Raw genomic sequence first — 22,380 nt, 5'->3', positions numbered from 1 at the left:
GAATGTTTTGAACAATTGCTCTCTAGATCTCATGTTGCTTGTCATTGAAAAGACCAAGCAGAGACAGAGATAATGTGACAGAGTGCTCGCATCAGAAGTTTTTCTCTCGCTGACAGATGAGTAGTTGGTGTCTCGGTTCCTTTGGGACCACATAGGGCTGAACTTGGATCAGTACCTGGATCTGACACTATGCAGGTCATAGACCGTGCCCTTGGAGTAGTGCTCAGTATCCTTCTGGTTTTTCTCCAGTGTGCCTCTTCAGTTATTTTTGAAAGGTGGCGATTTTCTCTGTTAATGTGGCAAACATTTTGATTTATTTTTATTTAAACGGGAAAGTCAGTTAAGAACAAATTCTTATTTACAATGATGGCCTACCCCGGCCAAATCCTAACCTGGATGACACTGGACCAATTGTGTGCTGCCCTATGGGACTCCCAATCATGGCCGGTTGTGATACAGCCTGTAATGACGCCTCTTGCACTGAGATGCAATGCCTTAGACCACTGCGCCACTCGGGAGCCCAAAATCAACTAGCCCATGTCAGCTAATGTTTTTTTATTTAGATTTTTTGCCCATAGATAATGTTGTATTTTTTTTGTCACTCAAATATTACATGAATACACATTAGACATGGCAAAATGTAAAGAATTGCGTGTGATGTTCACGAATGCTGGAAGGTGGGCCCCGAGTGAAACAGTTTGGGAACCCCTGCTTTAGACCAATGCTGGATTGCTGAAAAGGAGAGGGAGTTCCTCATCACCCCTCACCCAGTTTGTCCAGTTTACTATGACCTACCTAAGATTCACAACAAACTATCTGATCCTCCTCTGAGACCTATAGTCTCTGATAATGACAGCCTCACGGAACCCCTATCCCAATTTGTAGATTTTTTCATAAAAAAATTGGTTCCTTCCCTTCCAGCATTATTGGGTGACAACAATGATGTATTAAAGATCCTTGAGAATGTCAAATTTGAATCTAATGATATACTTATAAATATGGATGTTCTTTATACGAACATCCCTCATGCAGGAGGCTTGGAAGCCCTCTCCCACTATCGAGATCAGGCCTGGGCAATTCCAGTCCTAGAGAGTCTGATTGGTGTCACAGTTTTGCCCCAGCCCCAGCTAACACACCTGATTCCAATAATCAACGAATCATGATCTTCAGTTTAGAATGCAATTTGATTAATCAACTGTGTTTGCTAGGGATGGAGAAAAAGTGCGACACCAATCAGGCCCTTGAGGACTGGAGTTGCCCACCCCTGATCTAGAGAAATGCCCTGAAGGTCTGCTGCCCCCTTCTGCTTTTATTTTGACATTAACCAAAATGAACTTTTTAAAGTATGTTGGCTCTTTTTACCTCCAACGCCAGGGAACGGCGATGGAAGCGGCATTTGCTCCAAATTATGCTAATGTATTTATGGTTTTCAGGAAAGAAAAATTATTTTACAATACTCTTATTTTCTAATATTGTCCTTTGGTGTCGATTCATTGATAATAATCTGGTAGTCTGGTGGGGCACAAAGGAGTAGATTTGTCTTGTATGCCAACTCTACTAATCTCCATTTATCATTTACAGAAGAGCATTGTATTGTGCTTCCTCTGTCAATTTCCTCGACTTCACTATTTTTCATGTCGACGGTGATACGCTAGAAATAACCATTTTTCACAAACCTCTCAGTAGGAACATGCTCCTAAGTTAAGATAGTAATCAGTGGCGATTTTAGCATGTGAATTTTGGTGGGGAAAAGTCCCAATTTTCTTTAAGATGCATGCCAGCAAAGCCACTACACAACACTAAACAATACATTAATTGGACTATAACATGCTGACCACAATGCAAAACAAATGTACACATACATGTTATTCAATCATTGCACTGCACCCACACTGCTTGTGCATGTCAGCGAGCATCAGCGTGGCCATGCGCTAAAATAGTCTTCTGCCATGGCCAGTGAAGAGTTCGGATCTCAATCCCATTGAGCACGTCTGGGACCTGTTGGATCGTAGGGTGAGGGCTAGGGCCATTCCCCCTAGAAATGTCTGGGAACTTGTAGGCACCTTCGTGGATGAGTGGGGTAACATCTCACAGCAAGAATGGGCAAATCTGGTGCAGTCCATGAGGAGGAGATGCACTGCAGTACTTAATGCAGCTAGTGGCCACACCAGATACTGACTGTTACTTTTGATTTTGACCCCCCCTTGTTCAGGGACACATTATTCTATTTCTGTTAGTCACATGTCTGTGGAACTTGTTCACTTTATTTCTCAGTTGTTGAATCTTGTTATGTTCATACAAATATTTACACATGTTACGTTTGTTGAAAATAAACGCAGTTGACAGTGAGAGGACGTTTCTTTTTTTGCTGAGTTTATTTGTGATGCTCAACACTTTTTAAGTTCTGCCTCTCAAATCTCCTCATTGGTTTTTAGGAGCATTTATCCTCGTGAATCCTAGTGAATCCTAGTAGTGAATCCTTACCACCGCTACACTTGGCTATCAGCTGAGCCTTGTCTGGCAGCGAAACAGTTCATTCAGCCTCATTTACTGCCTTTTAAAAAAAACATAGCTGATATAGCTGACTTGCTTAAACAAATGTGGTTTCTACTGACAATTGAGATGTACAAACTATCGCATAAGGGAACGATGAGCGGATAAGAGCCAATCCATAATTTAGATTAAGACATTAATGAGCGAGTTAGGACGGGCATAGTCAATATACTATTTGTTCAGCACTTTTGAAATGTACAGCGACAGAATTCAGAACATGGGCCGTTCTTACAGTATTTTCCCTGTACACCAAGTCAGAACCGTAGGATAAATAAAGGGGGCATATAAGCAGACAATGAAATCTCTTACAATATTTGATGATGACATTTCTCTAAAACAGGCTATAGGCTACATGTGCACCACCAAGTCAGAACAGTAGGTGAAATTAAGAGGGGTAAATTTACCAAATTATTATGGTGAGGCACATGTGCTACTAACAGCTTACTATACAACAAAGTATATTACATCATTTATGCAGCAGCAGACAGAGACATTTTTGGACTCACCTTGTTGTGCTGTGCTCAAATGAACAAGAAGGTGGTGCGGCGTTCCTTCTTGTGGGCATATTTTGTTATCAAAATTTGACGTCATAGTCTGGCATTCTCTGGATTTATGGTACTTTCAAGACAACTGGGAACTCGAGAAAGAGGTCCAAGTCCCCGACTTGGAATTCCGAGTTGGATGACTGTTTAAAACGTGTTTTCCCAGTTGTTTTGAACTCACTGAAGTCTGAGCTTTCCCAGTTCCGAGTTTCTAGTTGTTTTGAACTCGGCAGATGTAATTTTGGATTGACAGCATGGCCAATGTATTCAACCATGGTGTTGATTGTTTATCCTTTTAAGCTCGGAAAAGAGACCCTTAAACCCAGACTTGGACACACACCCTCTCCACTGAATAGCAGGCTAGTGATTGCTTTCCAACGCTTGCAGTTAGCCACTGAGTCCTTCCAAACAACTCATCGTTGAATTTGCTATGTCCAACATGTTGTGTAATGTTCATGGCCAATGGCCAATGAGCACGGATACGGTTTTATCTATACTTTCTATTCATATGACAAGGACTGAAAAGGGCTTGCCAGTAGATTGTCGACTTGATTCATGTTGATGACTGCATGTCTAGCTTGCTAGCTACGAGTTTGAAAGTATGATGTTGACATGATCAGTCCAATCAAAGCTAAAGCCATTTTATCTGTGGCCAATGACCCTGATCCTTCTTGGATGGGCACTTCTAATGTAAATCTATGGCAGCACACAAGGGGCTTGAATTTCTGAGCTCTCCCTGTAGATTTTGTTGCGAAGTAGTGTTTTCAGCAAAACAAATATATATATATAAATGTTGGGCTCAAAACAGGTGTGCCCCTGAATACTGTTTGATAGTAAAGATTCTGATATAAATAGTAAGTCTTTGAGGCATTCAAAAGAGCTGTCCCTCTTTACGTATGAAAACTGCGCTGCATTTGCTGGTCCACGCATTTCTACAACTCTTGCTCCGACATTACGCACCATTTCACATTTCCCTCAGCTGGGGCAGCATGCACCGAGGTAAAGACAGATTCAGGTTGGATATTCAATGGATATTTGCATGTAGATTTCCTTATGTCCACCAACCACAGTTAGGGACAAATGAAAAAAATCTAATTTCAATAGCTCTGTAACCATTGCTCTGTAACCAACTTTCAAAACTGGTTCTAGCTAGCCCAATGGCAGAGACACATATTGCACACACTTTATTTGTCGATTTACATCTCATTCTATTTTTTTTATATTTTTTAAATATTTTTTTTATTCTATAGCGCCTTGTTCATGTGACCCACGCACCTCAAACAAGGTTCATAATGTACACTCAGTGGGCCTACAGATTGCAGACCCTTTTGTTTTGTCTATTTGGATCTCATAAGATTTTACGAGAATATTAAAAAGTTTCACATTTCAATAGCTTAGCTCCTTAGTCATATGACCCACAACTAGATTTCAACCGATTATGATTTTTCAATGCTGATACCAATACCGATTATTGGAGGACCAAAAAAAGCCGATACCGATTAATCGGCCGATTTAAAAAAATGTTTTTGTAATAATGACAATTACAACAATACTGAATGAACACCTATTTTAAGTTAATATAATACATCAATAAAATCAATTTAGCCTCAAGTAAATAATGAAACATGTTCAATTTGGTTTAAATAATGCAAAAACAAAGTGTTGGAGAAGAAAGTAAAACTGCAATATGTGCTGTGTAAGAAAGCTAACGTTTCAATTCCTTGCTCAGAACATGAGAACATATAAAAGCTGGTGGTTCCTTTTGTGGGGTTTTGAAAATGTGCTTGGCCTATCATGAGGGTGTCTGTGTGTGCTGGAAGTAACATTTTGCAACATATGGTGTGACTAGCGGGAAGGCTATGGCTAACCTTGGGTGTATCATGAGTTGTTGGGGACACATACAGAGCATAGTGTTGTGAAAACAGACTGTCTTTTGTTAGAACTCAAACTTGGCAATAACGGGAAACAGAGGTGTGGGAATAACAGGAAACAGAGATATTCTGCCCAGCAACAGCTACACCTGCCAATGGGAGCGCCTGGGGGGCTGGGGCCAGCCTGTGCGCCAACGATAGGCTGAGTGAGTCTAAACCACACTCAGCCTCTACTCTGACAGGCCAGCTCAGAAGCGGGAACTACTTTTGTCAGAGTATATTAGAAGAACTTTGTCAAGAACTAGTCAGTTCTCTGTTCTGCCCTGCGTGGTGTTACAGTGAACCCGTATATACGAAAATTGCATTTACCATTTATTGCTTGACTAATAATAAAAAACATAGAAGATTCTCGATGACTCCGTGTCACCTTCTGTCCTGATGCCAGATTCGATTGACGCAACCCTAACACTTTTAACATGAGTCTTCAATATTCCCAGGTAAGACGTTTTAGGTTGTAGTTATTATAGGAATTATAGGACTATTCTCCTCTATACCATTTGTATTTCATTAACCTTTGACTATTGGATGTTCTTATAGGCACTTTAGTATTGCCAGTGTAACAGTATAGCTTCCGTCCCTCTCCTCAGGTCATTATTGCGTTGGACTAGTTAACTGTAAGGTTGCAAGATTGGATCCCCGAGCTGACAAGGTGAAAATCTGTTGTTCTGTCCCTGAACAAGGCAGTTAACCCATTGTTCCTAGGCCGTCATTGAAAATAAGAATGTGTTCTTAACTGACTTGCCTAGTTAATATACAGGTATAAAAAAATAAAAAATAAAAAAATGTAAATAAAAAAAATCGGCAAATCGGCGCCCAAAATAACGATTTCCGATTGTTATGAAAACTTGAAAACAGCCCTAATTAATCGGTCATTCCGATTAATCGGTCGACCTCTACCTCCAACCCTCAAACTACTTTCAAAATATCCACTGTGTATTCTTATATGTAATAAACATTTTGTTTGTCCATTTTCATCTCACATGATTTTACATTCATTTTCAATGTTTTTCTATGTGTTCCGGTTGGAGCGAGCGGCCGCATCTACACTTCGGTCCGCAGGTAGTATAACTTTTTATAACTTTTCATTACATTTCGTTATAGTACAACGGTTTGATTTGTCTAATCTTAGCAATTTCTTCTTAGCCAGCTACATAGCCGTCTTTGTATCAACGACAATTGCATAATTATCGTATTTCGTCGTCCTAACGTATCTGCCCAGCAGCTAGCTAAGCAGCTAGCTAACATCCACTGTCCACTAGCACTGTAGAAACTATTACACTCAACTGAACGACTCGATTAGTGTAGTGTCAGCTAGCTACATAGTTGTCTTCGTATCCAAGATAATTGTGCAGTTTAGAGTGTGTAGACTTAGAGTGATTATCTTAATTTACCGAGGTTAGCTAGCCAGCTATTTGTCGTCCTTAACGTAGGAAATTCTGCTAGCTAGCTAGCCAACAGCTAGCCAACCTCTACCGAATTGAACTCCAACTACCCGGTCAACATTCCGCGTCGTTCCACAGGTAGTATCACATTTTCATTTCACTTCATTACAGTACAACGGTTTGATTTGTTTGATCGTAGCTAGCCAGCTACATAGCCGTCTTTGTATCTAAGACAATTGTGTAGTCTAGAGCGATTTTCTAGGTTAGCTGGCCAGCTATTGTCGTTCTTCTAACGTAGCTAGCCAGCTAGCCCCCAAATAGCAGCACTGTAGTAACTATTACAGTACAACGGTTTGTTTTGTTTGATCGTAGCTAGCTAGCTACATAGCCGTCTTTGTATCTAAGACAATTGTGTAGCCTAGAGCGATTTTCTAGGTTAGCTGGCCAGCTATTGTCGTTCTTCTAACGTAGCTAGCCAGCTAGCCCCCGAATAGCAGCACTGTAGTAACTATTACAGTACAACGGTTTGTTTTGTTTGATCGTAGCTAGCTAGCTACATAGCCGTCTTTGTATCTAAGACAATTGTGTAGCCTAGAGCGATTTTCTAGGTTAGCCAGCCAGCTATTGTCGTTCTTTTAAAGTAACTGAAAAGGGCGGAACGCAATCAACCTTGCTAGCTAGCCAGCTAGCCCCGAATAGCAGCACTGTAGAAACTATTACACTCGACGGAACGACTTGATTAGTGTAGTGTCAACATCGCAGCCACTACCAGCTAGCCTACTCCAGCAGTACTGTTTCATTTCAATCATTTTAGTCAATAAGATTCTTGCTACGTAAGCTTAACTTTCTGAACATTCGAGACGTGTAGTCCACTTGTCATTCCAATCTCCTTTGCATTAGCGTAGCCTCTTCTGTACCCTGTTAACTATGTGTCTATCTATCCCTGTTCTCTCCTCTCTGCACAGACCATACAAACGCTCCACACCGCGTGGCCGCGGCCACCCTAATCTGGTGGTCCCAGCGCGCACGACCCACGTGGAGTTCCTGGTCTCCGGTAGCCTCTGGAACTGCCGATCTGCGGCCAACAAGGCAGAGTTCATCTCAGCCTATGCCTCCCTCCAGTCCTCGACTTCCTGGCACTGACGGAAACATGGATCACCACAGATAACACTGCTACTCCTACTGCTCTCTCTTCGTCCGCCCACGTGTTCTCGCACACCCCGAGAGCTTCTGGTCAGCGGGGTGGTGGCACCGGGATCCTCATCTCTCCCAAGTGGTCATTCTCTCTCTCTCCCCTTACCCATCTATCTATCGCCTCCTTTGAATTCCATGCTGTCACAGTTACCAGCCCTTTCAAGCTTAACATTCTTATCATTTATCGCCCTCCAGGTTCCCTCGGAGAGTTCATCAATGAGCTTGATGCCTTGATAAGCTCCTTTCCTGAGGACGGCTCACCTCTCACAGTCCTGGGCGACTTTAACCTCCCCACGTCTACCTTTGACTCATTCCTCTCTGCCTCCTTCTTTCCACTCCTCTCCTCTTTTGACCTCACCCTCTCACCTTCCCCCCTACTCACAAGGCAGGCAATACGCTCGACCTCATCTTTACTAGATGCTGTTCTTCCACTAACCTCACTGCAACTCCCCTCCAAGTCTCCGACCACTACCTTGTATCCTTTTCCCTCTCGCTCTCATCCAACACTTCCCACACTGCCCCTACTCGGATGGTATCGCGCCGTCCCAACCTTCGCTCTCTCTCCCCCGCTACTCTTTCCTCTTCCATCCTTTCATCTCTTCCCTCTGCTCATACCTTCTCCAACCTTTCTCCTGACTCTGCCTCCTCAACCCTCCTCTCTTCCCTTTCTGCATCCTTTGACTCTCTATGTCCCCTATCCTCCAGGTCGGCTCGGTCCTCCCCTCCCGCTCCGTGGCTCGATGACTCATTGCGAGCTCACAGAACAGAGCTCCGGGCAGCCGAGCGGAAATGGAGGAAAACTCGCCTCCCTGCGGACCTGGCATCCTTTCACTCCCTCCTCTCTACATTTTCCTCCTCTGTCTCTGCTGCTAAAGCCACTTTCTACCACTCTAAATTCCAAGCATCTGCCTCTAACCCTAGGAAGCTCTTTGCCACCTTCTCCTCCCTCCTGAATCCTCCTCCCCCTCCCCCCCTCCTCCCTCTCTGCAGATGACTTCGTCAACCATTTTGAAAAGAAGGTCGACGACATCCGATCCTCGTTTGCTAAGTCAAACGACACCGCTGGTTCTGCTCACACTGCCCTACCCTGTGCTCTGACCTCTTTCTCCCCTCTCTCTCCAGATGAAATCTCGCTTCTTGTGACGGCCGGCCGCCCAACAACCTGCCCGCTCGACCCTATCCCCTCCTCTCTCCTCCAGACCATTTCCGGGGACCTTCTCCCTTACCTCACCTCGCTCATCAACTCATCCCTGACCGCTGGCTACGTCCCTTCCGTCTTCAAGAGAGCGAGAGTTGCACCCCTTCTGAAGAAACCTACACTCGATCCCTCCGATGTCAACAACTACAGACCAGTATCCCTTCTTTCTTTTCTCTCCAAAACTCTTGAACGTGCCGTCCTTGGCCAGCTCTCCCGCTATCTCTCTCAGAATGACCTTCTTGATCCAAATCAGTCAGGTTTCAAGACTAGTCATTCAACTGAGACTGCTCTTCTCTGCATCACGGAGGCGCTCCGCACTGCTAAAGCTAACTCTCTCTCCTCTGCTCTCATCCTTCTAGACCTATCGGCTGCCTTCGATACTGTGAACCATCAGATCCTCCTCTCCACCCTCTCCGAGTTGGGCATCTCCGGCGCGGCCCACGCTTGGATTGCGTCCTACCTGACAGGTCGCTCCTACCAGGTGGCGTGGCGAGAATCTGTCTCCTCGCCACGCGCTCTCACCACTGGTGTCCCCCAGGGCTCTGTTCTAGGCCCTCTCCTATTCTCGCTATACACCAAGTCACTTGGCTCTGTCATAACCTCACATGGTCTCTCCTATCATTGCTATGCAGACGACACACAATTAATCTTCTCCTTTCCCACTTCTGATGACCAGGTGGCGAATCGCATCTCTGCATGTCTGGCAGACATATCAGTGTGGATGACGGATCACCACCTCAAGCTGAACCTCGGCAAGACGGAGCTGCTCTTCCTCCCGGGGAAGGACTGCCCGTTCCATGATCTCGCCATCACGGTTGACAACTCCATTGTGTCCTCCTCCCAGAGCGCTAAGAACCTTGGCGTGATCCTGGACAACACCCTGTCGTTCTCAACCAACATCATGGCGGTGGCCCGTTCCTGTAGGTTCATGCTCTACAACATCCGCAGAGTACGACCCTGCCTCACACAGGAAGCGGCGCAGGTCCTAATCCAGGCACTTGTCATCTCCCGTCTGGATTACTGCAACTCGCTGTTGGCTGGGCTCCCTGCCTGTGCCATTAAACCCCTACAACTCATCCAGAACGCCGCAGCCCGTCTGGTGTTCAACCTTCCCAAGTTCTCTCACGTCACCCCGCTCCTCCGCTCTCTCCACTGGCTTCCAGTTGAAGCTCGCATCCGCTACAAGACCATGGTGCTTGCCTACGGAGCTGTGAGGGGAACGGCACCGCAGTACCTCCAGGCTCTGATCAGGCCCTACACCCAAGCAAGGGCACTGCGTTCATCCACCTCTGGCCTGCTCGCCTCCCTACCATTGAGGAAGTACAGTTCCCGCTCAGCCCAGTCAAAACTGTTCGCTGCTCTGGCCCCCAATGGTGGAACAAACTCCCTCACGACGCCAGGACAGCGGAGTCAATCACCACCTTCCGGAGACACCTGAAACCCCACCTCTTCAAGGAATACCTAGGATAGGATAAGTAATCCTTCTCACCACCCCCCCCCTTAATGATTTAGATGCACTATTGTAAAGTGGCTGTTCCACTGGATGTCAGAAGGTGAATTCACCAATTTGTAAGTCGCTCTGGATAAGAGCGTCTGCTAAATGACTTAAATGTAAATGTAAATGTACTTCAATAGCTCCTTGGTCATGTGACCTAAAACCCTGAAACTGCTTTTAGAACATCCACTTACTAGCCTTATATATTGCATGCCCTTTTGTTCATCAAGTGTCATCTCAGGTGATTTTACGTTAATTTTCCTGTTTTTCTATATTTCTAATTTCAATAACTCCTTGGTCATGTGACCTACTGACCTCAAACAAGGTTCAGAATGTACCTTCAGTCGCCCTACACACTACACACCCTTTAGTTTATACATTTTAATCTCACACGATTTTACATTAATTTGCCTGCTCTGCCCCCCTGAAGGACAGGATCACTCATACACCTATTCTCCCTGGGGCTGTCCTGACCTCCAGGCAGGCCCCCATTTTCCTGGAGACCTCTGACTCTAGGCCTACATTCCCTGTCCGCCTGCCTGCCACCCTCTCCCCGGGCCTGAAAGTGTATAGCTTACTACCTGGAACTATCGACCTCCAGGCCTCCACACCTACTCAGTCAAACACCCCTCTCACTAGGAATCACCCATCTCCGTGTCCCGGCCAGGTCTCAGCCATCTCCATCTCCATAACCTTGCAAACCGGGGCACCCACACTTAAGCACTAAGACTTCAAAATATTCCCGCAGTCAGGAACCTGAAACAGGCTCTGTGCACCTGGTGACCAGCCCGCTTTTTTTCCGCTCAGAGACTAAGTCCCCACTCCAACCTCCACAGCCTGAGTGCTGCCCAGAGTTCGGCCTGGGTTATTTGAGTGCAACCGCGAAAGGTGGGTATGCTCCTTTGAATTTCATCAAGTTGGCATTCAGTGATCCACGCCCAGTGGGAACCTAGGCTTCTACCATACGTTTTATGGGTCCACAGCAAATCAATGGGCATGAATGGTACTACCCACATCAGATGTAGGCCTCCCTCCCCAGACAAACTGGAGATACCTCTCCCCACTTTGTAGGGCATGAGCCAGATCCATCCTATCACTGCGGGGCCAATGGGTTTAGTCTCTGCCTCAAGTCTAGTGTGCGTAGAGGAGACTTCCCCACCTACAATGTGTGGTGTCCCACACTCAGGCAAGCCTGGGCCTGGTAGTGTCAGCTAATGGTAAGGCACATGCCATCTCCACTACATGCTCCAAGGAGCATGGAGGAGAGCTCCCACATAGAATGTGTAGAGTCCCGCACCCTGGCGGATCTGAGACCTAAGCACATTCCATCTCCATTTAGTGCTCCACTGTTAGCGGGTCCAGCCAAAGCCAGCGTTCGATTCAAACCTTTGTTTAAACGTTTCACCACAGCCGCTCTGTGATCAGACTGACGCCAGTACTACACTTTCATCAGCCGTCTTCCAGGACTTAACTCCCCCCTCCCAGCCAAAGCCAGTGATGCAGTCTGGTGGAACCGCCCTCACATGTTCATGCTTGACCGAATGCTCCATATTCCAGGACCGACTGCCGCCTTCCGTGAACGATCAACAGCCGTCACCATCTGCAGGACTCTCTTTGCGTATAGACTAGTACCGCGGTAACTCCCGTTTGGTTTTCATCGTTAGCGACACCTGAAAACAGGTGACATACAGTGAGGGATTGGAAGAGCCCTGCTAGAGAGCTACCTCGTTATCTCCCTTACCCCCATGTACTAACATGCTAGAGACAGTTTGTCTCCTAGCCGTTGGAGAGACTCCCTCAAATAGGTAACACACAGAGTAGGGGTTGGAAGAGCCCTCCAAGGGCTGCGGTAATATTTGAAAGAAGTTATGGATCTGACTTTGCCGTCTTCCCTTACCTACATTGTTCTAACATGCCAGAGGCTGTTCACCTTGGAGACCTGCTACGGATATGGGTACTGCCCGGCACGAGATTTACACCCCCTCCCCCGGAGTTTCAAGGGCCAGCGAGAGCTCACCAGATGCCGCCGGAACCGTGACGCTTTCCAGGGCTTGGGCCCCTCTCTCGCGGTGAACCCATTCCAGGGTGTCCTGCCCTTCACAAAGAAAGAGAACTCTCCCAGGGGCTCCCGCCAGCTTCTCCGGGATTGGTCACGTTACCGCACTGGGCTCCTCACGGCGCCCGTCTCCGCCAGTCCGTGGACATTCTGAAAGTAGTTTGAGGTCAGTAGGTCACATGACCAAGGAGCTATTGAAATAAGAAATTAAAAATTCATGCAAAATCACCTGAGATGTAAAGGGACAAATCAAAGGGTGTGCAATATAAAAGGGTAGTCAGTGGACATTCTGAACCTTGTTTGGGGTCATTAGGTCACATGACCAAGGAGCTCCCGCTCCTCTTTCTATTCTGGTAAGAGGCAGTTTGAGCTGTACTGTGAAGGGAGTAGTACACAGCTTTGTTTGAGATCTTCAGTTTCTTGGCATTTTCTCATATGGAATAGCCTTCATTTCTCAGAATAAGAATAGACTGACGAGTTTCAGAAGAAAGTTCTTTGTTTCTGCCCATTTTGAGCCTGTAATCGAGATACTCAACTAGTCTAAAGAAGGACAGTTGTATTACAGGAGTGATGGTTGCTGATAATGGGCCTTTGTACACCTATGTAGGTATTCCATGAAAAATCTGCTGTTTCTAGCTACAATTGTAATTTCCAAGATGAACGATGTCTACACTGTATTTCTGATCAATTTTGTTATTTTAATGAACAAAAAATAGCTTTTCTTTCATTAACATTTCTAAGCGACCCAAACTTTAAGGGTAGTATAGTCATGGCCAAAAGTTGAGAATGACACAAATATTAATTTTCTCAAAGTCTGCTGCCTCAGTTTGTATGATGGGAATTTGCATATACTCCAGAATGTTATAAAGAGTGATCAGATGAATTGCAAAGTCCCTCTTTGCCATGCAAATGAACTGAATGCCAAAACAAACATTTCCACTGAATTTCAGCCCTTCCACAAAAGGACCAGCTGACATGTCAGTGATTCTCTCGTTAATACAGGTGTGAGTGTTCACGAAGACAAGGCTGGAGATCACTCTGTCATCCTGAGACCAATCATGTGTGGGGTTGCTTCTCAGCCAAGGGAGTGGGCTCTCAGTTTTGCCTAAGATCACAGCCATGAATAAAGAATGGTACCAACACATCCTCTGAGAACAACTTCTCCCAACCATCGCAACCATCCAGGAACAGTTTGGTGACGAACAAAGCCTTTTCCAGCATGATGGAGCACCTTGCCATAAGGCAAAAGTGAAAAGGCTCGGGAAAATTTTTTTAAATAAATTTGGGTCCATGGCCAGGAAACTCCCCAGACCTTAATCCCATTGAGAACTTGTGGTCAAGCCTCAAGAGGCGAGTGGACAAACAAAACCCCACAAATTCTGACAAACTCCGAGCATTGATTATGCAAGAATGGGCTGCCATCAGTCAGGATGTGGCCCAGAAGTTAATTGACAGCATGCCAGGGAGGATTGCAGAAGTCTTGAAAAAGAAGTGTCAACACTGCAAATATTGACTCTTTGCATCAACTTCATGTAATTGTCAATAAAAGCCTTTGACACGTATGAAATGCTTGTAATTATACTTCAGTATTCCATAGTAACATTCTGACAAAAATATCTAGTCACTGAAGCAGCAAACATTGTGGAAATTGATGTGTTATTCTCAACTTTTGCCCACGACTGTATGTATATATATATGCATGAGTGTTCATGAGAAACCAAAGCTGGGTACCATGTCTGACAAACTAATAAAACCTATTACTTTATAGATATACATCAATACAATTATTACAAAAGATAGCTTGTGAAAAAGGGTACACTTTATTTCAAGAAAGTAAGCCAAAGCTGTTGGTTATGGTTTGGTTAACAATTCAACTACAAGGTAAACAGTAGTAGTAATTTAGCGTAATTCATTTAACATTTGTTTTATCAAAGGAATGTAAAGCACATTTTCATACAAGATTGTTTTGTACAAAAATTCTCAACTGAATTCACAGTTTCATCTACAGTCACTGCTTAGGTTTCTTGAGTGTTGAGGGGTTGGGAGAGAGTGTGTGTTTGCCACAAAGGTAAGCTCCACTATTCTTTCTGCTGGCAGGAATGGAAAGTGCATGCCTTCTCCAAATCTGAGGGGAGAATGGGAGAACAGGTTTTAGCTTCAGATGCAGATATGTCCTTTATACAGTGTGTGTGCACATGTGTGTGTAAGGTAGTCACATAATGGGACTCTACCTGAGGTACTGTTGGAGCACTCCCTGAGCGATTGCATGGCGATCATGTACTCTTTCCCAAGGAAATCCTGGAATGTGGTGCTGCTTGGGATCTCCTGGAGACACTTTGTGGAATCCTTGAAGAGCAAGTTCTTTCCATAATCTGGCTGGAACATATTAAATGAGGAATCGCTGCCGCTTGAGCCGAACCTGGCCTAAACACAGGGAGAAAATATTTACTTGGTGGTTAAATTAATGACCCCCCCCCCCCCAAATGAACCAAACCTGATCTTAGATCAGCTTGGGGATCATGGGTGGAAATGGGCGACAGTATGCACAGGTTTATGTTCCAGTGGGTTAGTGCTGGGCTGAGACAAAACCTTCAACTCTGTATCTCTCTAGTACTAGAGTTGCTCATCCTTGGCTGAACTGACTAAGGAGTTGTCTTAAGCAGAAACAGGTCTGGCTATAAGTCTTAACACCTACCTGCTGCTCCAGAAGGATGGACACAACCTCTCCACGGGACTCTGGGCGTGTTATCACAGCATGGGCGGGCACCTTGGCCAGGTGGCAGTCAAGGAAATTTGTGACTGGCTGGGTAGTACCATCCTGGCAGAGTAGTTCAAAGTCAGAGGACATCAGGTTCTGTGCCCAAACTGGACCACTACCTACAGGGAAGGATGGACAGATAGAAAGGAGAGAGTTGAAGACTGTTTTCAGATACAGAGAGCCATAACAATGAGTTGAGATTCATCTCTAGGAGTGAGAGGAGTGAAGCGGAGGAGAGAGAGATGAAAATAGGGCAGCAGAACATCTGTATGTGGATAAGAAACACACTTACCATCAGTGCTCTCTGGTACAATAGTGTGTTTAATGAAGGCAACATCTCCAGCACCTTCAACCAGACATCTGGAAGGATATATCAAGACAGACCATTAGATATATAAAAGAGTGAGAAATATACTATATGCCAACAAATATATTTTGTTTTGTATAGTCCGCCATCACTATTAGAAAGATTGTGGTGAAGGACTCAACTATCAGCTCCACTATTGAATCCACCATTGTGGTGGCGCCTCGTACCTGAATGCTCCGGTATAGCCATAGTACTGCTCTTCAGAGCTGGCTTTGCACTTAGCCTCATCTCCTCCCACAGACTGCCCACTGCCCTTACACTGGGCACAGAAGGGAGAGTTCACCTCAAATCCAGGAGCACAGCCCTTACTGAAGTACTTAGCTGAGTTCAGGAAGGAGACACAGTATGAGATACACTACATTCATAGACATACCAGTACCCAATTATAGAATGACACATTATAAACACACACACACACAGCTGCCCACTCACTGAAGTCGCAGTTTTTAGTCTCCTTATGGATAAGACCCATGGGTATGTTCCAGCCTGCGGTCCTGCCCAAGCCGGTGTGGCATGACCTCTTGCCCTGCAGGGTTGTCCAGGTCAACCCAGATCCCTTCTTTGCCACCGCCACCGCAAAGTAGGATGACGCCTCTGAGACACAGAGGGAAGAGGTGAAAGAGAAAGTCCAGCACTCGGCTTGATCGGGGTCCGGGAAGCCGGCCCAATAAATATTACTGTAGCATTATAGTATGTGTTTGGTGAGGGAGCAGGTGTAAGCGTGTACTTACCACCAGGGGCGCTGCACCGAACTGTGAGGAGAGAGAGACAAATAAGCATGTTAACATTGTTGAGGCAGAGCAAAGAGCAGGAGGATAGAAAGAGAGAGGGGAAAACATATCAATGATGTGTGTGTGTGTGTGTCATACCTGCATCATACTGCTCCACCATGACAGGGACCAGACCACATTTTCCAGCAGTGAACACCTCCCCACCATCCACCGCTATGGCATCTGCCTCTTTACGCTGTGGAAAGAGGAAACAAAATAGAAATAGCGGAAAGGAAAGAAAATTAGATTAAGGGAATTACTTGCGAAAGGACAAACTATGAAGTGCACATAGCACCTTGTTAATAATGTTTTTTATTCACCCCACCCTCTAGTAATAATATTATATATAATTAGCAGACGCTCTTCTCCAAAGCAACTTAGTCATGTGTGTATAAATTGTTTACCTATGGGTGGTCCCTTGAAAGGAACCCACTATCATGTCATGCTCTACCAACAGAGCTAGCGAGGACACAGAGGACATCTCTTCTCCCATAGCCTTACCATGATCTTCTTGATGCATTCATCCACTGTGGGTGCGTCCTGGCATTCGATCCTGGATTCACCATCTGTGATGCTGTTGATTGTCCAGGCATCACACTTGACCTTCTCTTTATGGCCCACGGCACACCATTTGATGGCCCTGGAGGTGGCACCTGTGGCCTGCGCTGAAAAGCAAATGTTGGGGAGATAGCAATGACCTAACAGTCTGAGACGTGTGTGTGTGTGTGCTTGTAAAAGTATGTGTGTGCATGCATGTGTGGCCTCACCTTTTGTCAGGGAGCGTATAGTGCTCATGTACTCAGCTCCCAGGTAGAGGAAGGAGTCGGTGGTCATTGGCAGCTGTACTAGTTTCTGAGTGGAGTCCTTGAACATCAGGTTCTTGGCAGCATAACCATCGGAGGAGAACAGGTTGAAGTCCTGTTGGGGCACAAATGAGTGAACACACATTCTTGTGTGATTTTGTTCATCCTGGTCAGTGTCAGTTGTGATGTTTAGAGCCAAGAGTTTATCCTGAACATGTAACCTGAGGTGGAAACACTCTGGGCCCCAAGGTCACATGGTCAGAAAAGTCTCCAGGGCCCTTATTCAGAAAAATCTCAGCGTAGGAATGCTAATTTGGGACGTGGGGCCTCATTTATCAAGCGTGTGTTAATGTCTCACTAAATTCTGGTGTACGTGGAGCTTCTAGGATTTGTGTGTGCAACAAAGTATTTATCAAACATATGGCATGTTTTCCTTAATAAAGCAGAGCCGTACTATATTTGTGTGTTCGTGAACGAGTGTTACAACCCCGCCTGGAAATGCCCTCTTCGCCTATGATGGTAACAGAAACACCCTCATTTGCTGTATGATTTGGAGATGTTGGAACTGGGCCATGGCTGTTTTTAAAAGCACAATGGCAAATTTGATCACATTTCTGTACAGTTGTGGGGAGAATGTTTAAAACTTATGTGAAAAATTCATGCCACCTATAGCGAGTGTCAAACAATGGCCGAGCATTCTGCGAGACTGATTGTTCAATAAACAATGTAAAAGTAAATGCTGAAAAAGCTTGCTAAATGATACCCATGGTCATATTCATAATGCTCTATAAGGCGCAACTGATCCTAGATCAGTACACGGGTGACAGCGATGACAGGTGACAGTAATGTCCAGTACCCTGAGGGCCATCAGCTTGCTGAAGATGCGATTGGCCAGCTCGGTGTCCTTGCGGCTGACCACAGCGTGGGCGGGTACTCTGGCCAGGTGGCAGGTCTTGTAGCTGTCGATGGGAGCTCTGGTGTCATCCTTGCACAGCAACTCATAGCTTGCCTTCTCTGCGGCTGCAAGCAGGTAATAGGAGGTTGTATAGTAGGTGACGTGTGAGTGGTTTGAACATTTACACTGTAAGCATTAACATAGTTTTGCCACAATTGTAATTCTAGATCCAGAGTTTGCATTTTACAGTTGTAATTCAATATCGGTATGCTAGCTAATGCTTTAAAAACTCACCAGGTACAGTCAGGTGCTTGATGAAGGCAACTTCTCCTGCTCCATCCTTCAGGCACCTCGTGAGGCGAAAATACACAGTTAGTGACCAATCCAGAGCAGGTAGAGGGAGATAGAGAGTACTGATAGAAGGAGAAAGGATACACATATCTGCAGATTCCAAATACGGTAGATTGAGAGGTATGGGTGTACAGAGCATGGAGTTATTCAGAGATGGTAAGGGGTAGGAAAAGACTGGTACTCACTGGAAGGCCCCGCCATAGTCATAGTAGGGCTCGTTGTGAGATCTGGAGCAGTCTCCCTTACACAACTGGCACAGTTGAGAACCCGTATCGGCTCCTGGAACACAGCTGGCATTGAAGAAGTCGCTCACCGCTGCAAAACAAATACACACACGCAGACTATGAAAACCCTATGATTGGATTAAGCATACCAGCACACAGTCCCTGTACGCTATATTCAGAACGTACAGCATATACAACACATATTTAACCAACTGACAGAGAGGAATAAACACAACAATCCAAACATTCCCCACTGGGTAACAATTGACTACGGCAACTGTTTGGGCCAGCAGCATTGGTCCTGATCAGTCCCTGGATGGGAGACCAGATGCTGTTGAAAGTGGTGTTGGAGGGCCAGTAGGAAGCACCCTTTCCTCTGGTCTAAAGAAATATCCAAATGATTGGAGACATTGCCCTGTGTATGGTGCTGTCTTTTGGGTGGGACGTTAAACGGGTGTCCTGACTCTGTGGTCACTATAGATCCCATCGCACTTATCATAAGAGTAGAGGCGTTAACCCCGGTGTCCTGGCTAAATTCCCAATCTGTCCTTCATACCATCATAGTCACCTAATCATCCCCAGTTTACAATTGGCTCATTAATCTCCCCTGTAACTATTCCCCAGGTCATTGCTCTAAATGAGAATGTGTTCTCAGCCAACTTACCTGGTAAAATAAGGGTTAAATAAAATAAAAGATAACTATCAAGTTTGAGATGTTGATTATTACGCATATTAGTCCCTGCTAGATTAATGAAATTAATAAACTACCCAAAAGCACTGCAGCCACTCACCCGACTCCACAGGTCTGTCCTCGATGCCGGCCCATTGAATCTGGCGCACAGTCACCAGGGTACCGATGGGAATGTTCCAGCCTGCAGATTTGCCCAACCCGGTGTGGCAGGACTTCTTGCCACGGAGGTCGAGGAAACCAAATTTAGTGCCCTTTTTGGCCACGGCCACAGCATAATAGCAGGTGTCAGAGTCTGATGGACAGCAGAGGAGCCATCAATACAGCGTTCAGAAACCAGATTCAGACAGAAACCATTTGATCCGATTCAAAGTGCAGACTTTGTTGGCCTATCTTCGCAACTGAAGTGCTAAGGGCCATTGTATACCCAGTCTCTTCCATTCACTAATAGACATAGATTCAACATTTTTCTAAGCCTTATAAAGAACAATATGTATAACATATTCAATTTAACAGAAAAAGGTGAGGAAATCTTGACCTTGGTCTTGAGATGCTTACCCTCACCATAGTCCTCTGCAATGATGGGTTGCAGGTTGTAGTTGTGGAGGCCAGCTATGTAAATATCTCCTCCATCCAGAGTGATTGCATCAGCCTCTTCCCTCTGGCAGGGAGAAAGAGAGACATCCGTGAAGGAGAAAGAGAGAACACTCCAACAACAGACCTGCACCTCACAAGGTTGTTAATGCAAGCGGATCAACTGGTGCTGGCTGGATATTACAGATGGGCTGCTATCTATTCTACATGAGATTTGAACCTTTTGTCAAACTTCAAGAAACTATCCCTCAAAAAGAATTTTAAACTACAACATGCACAAATAAAAGCTCTCTTTACCTTACTGTGACACGAACACACCGACAGCGTCTTGCATTTTGGTACACCAGAACTACATTCACTTCCAATGAAACGCTGCGTTTGCCTTGCAGCATTGCGTTGCAGAGGCAGTTGCAGTGCATTCGGTGTGGTGCATATGTTGGATTTATTGAAAGTATGCGTCGAACTGTATGCGTAGACGGCTTGACAGAAATGGTAGCAGAAGGTGAATGTGGAACTTTTTTTGCCTACATATCCAGATGATGCTGCGTACTATTTTGCTCAAGAACCCGGCGGGTTCAAAGCGTGAGTTACGCGCATGTGCCATGTGCGTAACGATGCAACGCCATTGAGTTTTGTATTCACTGACCTTGCTGGCGCAAAAGTAAAACGCACAAGAACACGAAACAAGTCAGAAATGACAAAAGTCACACATTAAAATACTGTTTAATAGTAGAGATTCTGATATAAGTAGTTAGTCTCTCACCTTGATGGCTTTGATGCATTCAAAAGAGTCGTCCCTCTTCACGCATGAAAACTGCGCCACCTTGGTTGCGAGGTCTTGGCATTTCTTCATCTCTTTTTCCGACTTTACGCACCATCGAACCATTCCCTCAGCTGGGGCAGCATACACCGTAGCTGAGGACAGAATAAATGCTATGATAAAATTGAGAAATATAAATTAAATGTCTATTGATATTTTTCCATGCGTAATTGTCTTTGCATGTATGAACCCACTTACCGAGGCACCCCAGCAGCGCTGAGACGAGAAGCAGTTTCATGTTCTCGAAGTCTCCAAGTCAACAATTCCCGGAGTGAAAAAGCAGGCCGTTTTAGAAGGCAACTCTGGCTTTTATAGAAAACCAATAGGCTGGGATCCACGGTGGGCTGACTTAGCTGAAAAGAGGCCATAGTTTGTTTAGTGTTTCCCAATATGTTACATGGCGCGTTTAATTGTTCACAGGCGGGGTGGGCGCGCGTTGCTCACTCCCTGTTTGTGTGTGTGGTTTTGTGTGTACTCAGACTTCAGACATTTCCACATAATGGAAATTCACAAAATAAATAGTCCTACATTAAGCAATATCTCATGTTTTTCAACTGTTATTTCAAAGCAGTCTTCCAATCTATGTGTTTGCAGCATAGTCATCATCACTAATTAAAATGTTGAGCAATGTGTAGTTCAGGCAAAAAAAGGCACAGGTGTATCTTTTTTTGAGAATTAGGGCAAAAATAGATTAAATTGAGTGTATATCTTCCCAGCTCCACAACGCAGGTAGCCTAGTGGTTCGATCGTTGGACTAGTAAACCAAAAGGTTGCAATATTGAATCCCTGAGCTGACAAGGTAAAAATATGTATTTCTGTCCCTGAACAAGGCAGTTTATTAACCCACTGTTCCTAAGCCGTCATTGAAAATAAGAATTTGTCTTTAACTGACTTGCCTAGTTAAATAAAGATAAAATAAATACATTCAGAAGAAGAAAAAATGTGGAGAAAACAACCAAGGGTTTGTTGTGTTCCCAAAAGCTTCTTGGCACTAAATCCTCACTTCTGAGGATGAGCCTTTTCTTATCCAGCTTTTTCAGACTGGTGAGGTACAGCAGATGAAGTAGAGGGGGCAAGCATGTGGACACACAGATCCACGAGCAACTGCTGCACCTCATGATGAGTTCATATTTTTTGTGGCTCCCACCCCCATCAAAGTTGCCCATCCATGTTCTAAACTCAGCAAAAAAAGAAACATCCCTTTTTCAGGACCCTGTCTTTCAAAGATAATTTGTAAAAATCCAAATAACTTCACAGATCTTCATTGTAAAGGCTTTAAACACTGTTTCCCATGCTCAATGAACCATAAACAATGAATGAACATGCACCTGTGGAACGGTCATTAAGACACTAAGAGCTTACAGATGGTAGGCAATTAAGGTCACAGTTATGAAAACTTAGGACACGAAAGAGGCCTTTCTACTGACTCTGAAAAACACCAAAAGAAAGATGCCCAGGGTCCCTGCTCATCTGCGTGAACATGCCTTAGGCATGCTGCAAGGAGGCATGAGGACTGCAGATGTGGCCAGGGCAATACATTGCAATGTCTGTACTGTGAGACTCCTAAGACAGAACTACAGGGAGACAGGACGGACAGCAGATCGTCCGCGTAGTGGCAGACCACATGTAACAACACCTGCACAGGATCGGTACAACCAAACATCAGACAGGACTGGCAAAAAGTGCTCTTCACTGATGAATCGCAGTTTTGTCTCACCAGGGGTGATGGTCAGATTTACGTTTAACGTCTAAGGAATGA

The 22,380-nt window shown here is 45.1% G+C and overlaps 1 protein-coding gene across 2 annotated transcripts; it reads right to left on the bottom strand.

The window, feature by feature from the left end:
- Window positions 1–14,148: 14,148 nt before the first annotated feature.
- tfa (transferrin-a) lies at window positions 14,149–20,970 on the bottom strand. Of its 2 annotated transcripts, none has more exons than XM_064992560.1 (17): window positions 20,820–20,970; window positions 20,565–20,716; window positions 19,766–19,868; window positions 19,311–19,502; window positions 18,481–18,610; window positions 18,239–18,294; window positions 17,906–18,069; window positions 17,014–17,164; window positions 16,748–16,911; window positions 16,346–16,442; window positions 16,208–16,228; window positions 15,909–16,070; window positions 15,644–15,797; window positions 15,402–15,469; window positions 15,047–15,228; window positions 14,583–14,775; window positions 14,149–14,476 (listed from the first exon to the last, which is right to left on the bottom strand). In XM_064992560.1, the coding sequence occupies exons 1-17, from the start codon at window positions 20,857–20,859 to the stop codon at window positions 14,430–14,432; spliced, it is 2,076 nt and encodes a 691-aa protein (XP_064848632.1). In that variant the 5' UTR covers window positions 20,860–20,970; the 3' UTR covers window positions 14,149–14,429. The 2 variants fall into 2 exon arrangements, with proteins under 2 accessions (XP_064848632.1, XP_064848630.1); XM_064992558.1 differs by having other exon boundaries at window positions 20,565–20,734; window positions 20,820–20,892.
- Between the last annotated feature and the right edge of the window lie 1,410 nt (window positions 20,971–22,380).

This window comes from Oncorhynchus masou, chromosome 17 (genome assembly GCF_036934945.1).
Source record: "Oncorhynchus masou masou isolate Uvic2021 chromosome 17, UVic_Omas_1.1, whole genome shotgun sequence".
Lineage (NCBI taxonomy): Eukaryota > Metazoa > Chordata > Actinopteri > Salmoniformes > Salmonidae > Oncorhynchus > Oncorhynchus masou.
This window is presented reverse-complemented; position numbering and strand designations above follow the sequence as displayed.

Coding starts and splice junctions, on each gene's coding strand:
- tfa (XM_064992558.1), bottom strand. CDS start 20,859: ATGAAACTGCTTCTCGTCTCAGCGCTGCTGGGGTGCCTCG. Junction 19,503..19,765: donor TGCAGAGGACTATGGTGAGG/GTAAGCATCTCA, acceptor GCTGTCCATCAG/ACTCTGACACCTGCTATTAT. Junction 18,611..19,310: donor GGACAGACCTGTGGAGTCGG/GTGAGTGGCTGC, acceptor TTTGTTTTGCAG/CGGTGAGCGACTTCTTCAAT.